This window comes from Eucalyptus grandis, chromosome 3 (genome assembly GCF_016545825.1).
Source record: "Eucalyptus grandis isolate ANBG69807.140 chromosome 3, ASM1654582v1, whole genome shotgun sequence".
NCBI lineage: Eukaryota > Viridiplantae > Streptophyta > Magnoliopsida > Myrtales > Myrtaceae > Eucalyptus > Eucalyptus grandis.
Genome location: NC_052614.1, coordinates 41,505,508 through 41,510,548, shown reverse-complemented (window position 1 = coordinate 41,510,548; position 5,041 = coordinate 41,505,508). Strand labels below are relative to the sequence as shown.

General features: G+C 39.4%; 1 protein-coding gene across 1 annotated transcript; it reads right to left on the bottom strand.

Moving 5' to 3' along the window:
- Positions 1–418: 418 nt before the first annotated feature.
- LOC104437435 (protein DETOXIFICATION 16) lies at positions 419–3,800 on the bottom strand. The gene is given in 9 exon segments (XM_010050372.3): positions 419–770; positions 863–949; positions 1,053–1,093; positions 1,096–1,170; positions 1,351–1,589; positions 1,687–1,743; positions 1,852–1,938; positions 2,247–2,791; positions 3,486–3,800. Coding segments are annotated over 9 exon segments (1,461 nt in total). The 5' UTR covers positions 3,765–3,800; the 3' UTR covers positions 419–719.
- Positions 3,801–5,041: the final 1,241 nt, after the last annotated feature.

The window sequence follows — 5,041 nt, the reverse complement described above, 5'->3', positions numbered from 1 at the left end:
TGGATTTTGCCATAGAGAAGTTATATGCATCTGTTCGAGAGCCTAAATTGTTACTTGATGCATTTAGGACACATTGGCAAGAAAAGCCTGAAAGTTTTGAGTGAAAAGAATCCGATGTGTGATTATGTGTCTAATGAATTGAATGTATACAAGTGCGGTGACTCAGACAAATGGGAGAAAGTGCAGTTCAATACAATCATCAGAGAAACTATAGAATTTACAAAATTGATTCACTTGAATATTTGTAGGCTATCATAATTTCCTTCGAGGAAGGGTGCTAGATTTATACCGACAGTTGTGGATGACTAATCGAGAAGGATGTGAATGTTTGTGCTTAGGCACAAGTATAATGCTATTGTCATGATTAGATAATTGAGAGCTTTGATAGAAAAGTATATAGAAAAGACAATTAAGTAGGTACGAACTGATCGTAGAGTTTTGCTTGGGTGTGTCAAACAAATGTTACATAAGGGTTGAGAATGCGACAGAGATCCTCATAAAGGGATTTCTGAGGTCAAACTTGCGGTTTACCGATTTGACATTTGTTTCTGACTTTTGGCAGGAGTTCCACATGTGGCTCTTCCTCATGGGCGGCAGCATGAGATCCAGAGGGATGAGTACGTCTTATTTCATCAATTCGCACTACGTTTCAATACCAGGAACCGGAGTGTCTTTAGTCTATCGTCCGGTTCCAACGGCGATATTTCTTCACCGTAGCTTTATGACAACGATCCAGCGGCGCTATGGACTCTGTCAGTGGCTTTCTTTGCCTGCAACAATGCCAAATGTCAAGCACCAACCATATATCGGATAATACTTTACATGGTAAAAACATTCCATTTATCGATTCACTGTAACTTACCTCTTTCTCCCAATCGGTACATCCTGTTAGGATCGCAAGTAACAATGCTTGCGCAAAGAGTGCAACTATAATCCCCGTCCAGAGGCCCTACAGCTCGATAAGAAGAAAAAGCAATTATAGGAATATCGGATTGACTACCAGTTACAATGAAAGGAAAGGACGTTTTGCAGCAGAATGGTAAGGTAAATACCTTTCCACCAAAGTGACAGACAAAAGCTAGAATACGGCCACTGGAATACCCAGCAAATAGTAGGCACCCAAATTGATGACAGCTCCAATCTTTTGCCATCCACATCCTCTTGCAATGCCTTAAAAAAATGAAACATATAGCATAAAAAAAGTCGAAGTACTAATCGGCTTTAACTTGAACATATTTGAGATTTGGCACATTCTCCATCTGCCCTCCCTAATTGTCAGAATAAGTTGTTAAAGTTAAACTAGGTCAGGTGCACCATTAAACTGTAATTATAAGCAAACTTCGTGCATACCTGAAAGCACGGACTGAATGCCATCGATAAGATGGGAAGTTGCGATTAGTACCAATATATCTCCCACATAATTCACTATTTCTTCTTCTGTACTATAGAGGTAGGCCCACGCCCTTCGACAGAAGATCATGAGAACACCAGCAAGCAAGCCTTCCGTGGTGACCATCATTAAGGAAACATAAATTGCCAAACGAGCTGCTCGTGGTCTTCCAGCACCCAATTCATTTGAAACTCTCGTGCTGCCAACAATAAGGCCAAGAAAGGGTGAGACTGTGGACTAGCTACATCGTCTGCAGGATCCACTGAATTAAATAAAGGTTAACCAGTTAAGATTACCTTATTGAGCCACTGAGTCCTAGAGGTATCATGAAAACCAAGGAGCAGGTATTCAGGCTGAAACAAGCACAGGATACTAAGTTCACATTGTTTGAAAATGATAAGAACTGATGCCAAGAGGTTAGCAACTTTTTTGGCTCTTGTTGACACAAAGTACTGATGCACCTGATTGAGAGGACTGATGTTTCGAGTTTTGGGTTGGGAAGAAATCCTGATAATAAGACCATCATTTCAAAGGACCAAGTCTCGAAGCTGTTGCAGGCAAAGAACCAAACAAAAACATCATGATTGCTTCGAGCTACAGAATCATGGAGACCCATGTCGATATTGTACAAGGAATAGTGCCAGAGTCAATTAATAAAGAAAATGTATCCCTTCGAAGTCATAAAAATCACATCCTGAACATAAACTAGAATAAAAAGTTTGGCAGCCCATTGATGATTCTGAAAAAGAATTATGACCATCATTTGTTTCGTATACTGTCCCGCAAGTTTTTCATCTTTTATAATATAGTTTATGACAAAAGTGAACTAGGAGAAGCATAAAAGCTAGAGAATTACCAGTTCATGACAGCAGAAGGAATTGCTAATTTCAGAAATTCAGGAATCCCATGAAAGGCCTTCTTGGAGAAACCAGTCCAAGTTCTTTTGCAAGACGGTGAAATTCTAACATATATTGCCAGTAACAGCACGTTTAGCCAGTACGAGATAGCATTTGCCAAAGCAGCGCCTTTGTTTCCGAGTCCTGACTTGAACACCAGAAACCAACATATGAAAATATGCAGAAATGTGGTGGTTCCTGAACTGATCATCATTGGAATGACATTGTTCTGCGTCTGCAGAAACCTTATCTGGCACTGCAGAAGCGCAAATGCGAAAATGCTAGGGATCATGAATCGAGCGTAAGATCCTGCCTCCGCTGATATCTGAGGATCTTGCTTGAAGAATAGAAGGATTTGGCCAGTGTTGGCCCAAATGATAGCTAGTGGAATGCTAGCCAATAGGAGAACGATCATGGCCCTCTGCTTGTGTATACCAAGCATGTGGTATTGCTTAGCTCCATAAGACTGACCGCAAAATGTATCCAATGCACTTGCCATTCCTATCTGTCATGGACCAAGCATCTTTAAGATGGTGGTTGGAGCAAATTAGACGTCCCAAAATGAAATTCAAGAAGTTTGTCACTATATCCTAGGAACCCAAATGAGGTTGCTAGGAGCATTAGGAGTGTGTGGCCATATTTCACTCAACTTATATCCGGTTCAGGAATCTGAACAAGGAAATTCTTTCATCTATTTCATTTTCGGACTAGGATCCCTAACAATCTTTTTTTTTTTAAGTGCAGTTAACAATTGTGCTGATTTGTGGCAAACACCAATGTTAAGTTTCCAATCTTGGCATTGCTAAATCTAGCTAGAAGGAAGAGAATCACACATTTAGCACACTGCGCTTATTGAGAGATAATATATTCAGTAGATCAATCTTTGCCAAACTGCAATAATCTGAAAATGAGCTAAGGTTAATAGACGGGCAATCTATACATGGTACTTGGAAAGCAGGCCCGCATGCAGTCTTAATTGATTTAACAATTGCTAAACTCTGTTTATTCAACAGGAAAGAGAACTCCTATAATCATGTCAATAATAGAAGTGGCACTATACATCTTTCAAGATAATAATATCCTGGAAGAAAACTTTCATAGAAGTGACATAGTATGATGCTACTTTCCAATTCTAAAAGTCTTTCATCTCTTAGTTGGTTTATCTCAAGATTAATAGAGGAAGAATTGTTGGGTCTTACCAACATGCTAAAGCCAGTCACAGAAGCGAATGACGTGGCCATGGAAGCCCCGGAAAGTGCTAGCTCTCCAAGATGACCCACAAACATCACCGAGATCACCTGCAAACAATATATCATCAGGTTCACCGATACCAATGGCCCAGCCAATGACAGTTGCTGCTTCATTTCCGAGAAAATCTCGTCTTTCTTGAATCCATTCCCCAATGTGGATGCTGCCTTCTCCTGGGGAACCGCTAACAGGAGTGACTTCAAATGCTGTTTCTGTTCTTCCACATCCATTGATTGCTTCCTCTGTGCTTTTAGGCCGAGTGTGGGAAGCAGAGTGAAAAAACAGGGCGATAGCTTTTTGATATCGTAGAGATTCTCTCTGCAGAAAACGACCAAGTAACTCGTACGCTTATCTTCTCGCATGTTTGGTGAAGTAGAATTTGGCAGACTTTGTCGCGTTAGATTTCTTTGGAGCATTAAATATCTCAAGCGTCTCTTTATTCTACGTGTGAGAGTTTCTGACGCGTTAAATGCAACTAAAGTGTACCGAGACAACCAGAAGACCCCAGCGAATGAGACAACTTGTGTCCTTTTCACAAATAAAGTTGGAAAATCAGCATTCCTTTTTATTTTGCTTGAACTAGAATATGAAAGTCCTCGTAGATATCGAGCTTTAATATTCGATCTTCAATCACTCTCTTGATTTTCCAATCAATGATACACTGAATGTAACCATTTGAGTTTAAGAAAGACACAGAAAACGACAAGCTTGTCAACAAGGGGTGGGCTAGAAAAAAACGGTAGAAAAGTTGGGCACGATTACAAAGAAGAAAGAAGGAAAAGGAAAAGAAAGGAAGGAGAAAAAGAAGCAAAAGAGCATTCGTGCCTACAAGCTCCGGAGACAAGGACAAGACGGATTAACTCCGTTTCATAGTGTCTGGAAAGGAGTCGTACTTTTTGTTCATTTAATCAGGAGGAATTTTCAGAGTTAAGCCCTAAATTCGGATTCATGTGAATTACGAGTTTCTAGGTTCAATCTAGGGGTTGTTAAGTTGTGAAATTACGTAAAAATAGTAGTCTAGAATGTTGTGAAATTATGGGAATTTTCTTTTCAAAGAGACATGGGAGTTTAAAATGAGGAATTTTTAAAGTTTCACGCGCATTGCTAGAAGTTGTAGCTGGAGGGGACATCTTAAAGGGGATTGTGTTAATCTAAAGAATAAGAATGGTAAGAAAATTAGAGTTTAGCCTATAGATGATATTGCAACCGTAACACACTATAATTTGGATAATGTTGATTATGTCTTGTTTATCACTAAAAATTGTCGTTTAATGGACAAATTAAGGATTCTAATTGTTCGTTTAATGCTAGACCAAATAGGAATTGGTTTTCTATTTATCAATGCATGCATAATGGTAAAAGTGCAATTGGGAAACAACACTAAGTTCAATGGGTGTTGGTGATGTTAGCATAAAAATGCATGATGGTATTATGAAGACATAAATTCGAGTGAGGCATGTGCTAGAGTTGAAGAATAACTTTGCTTTGGATTCAATCCAAGTATCAA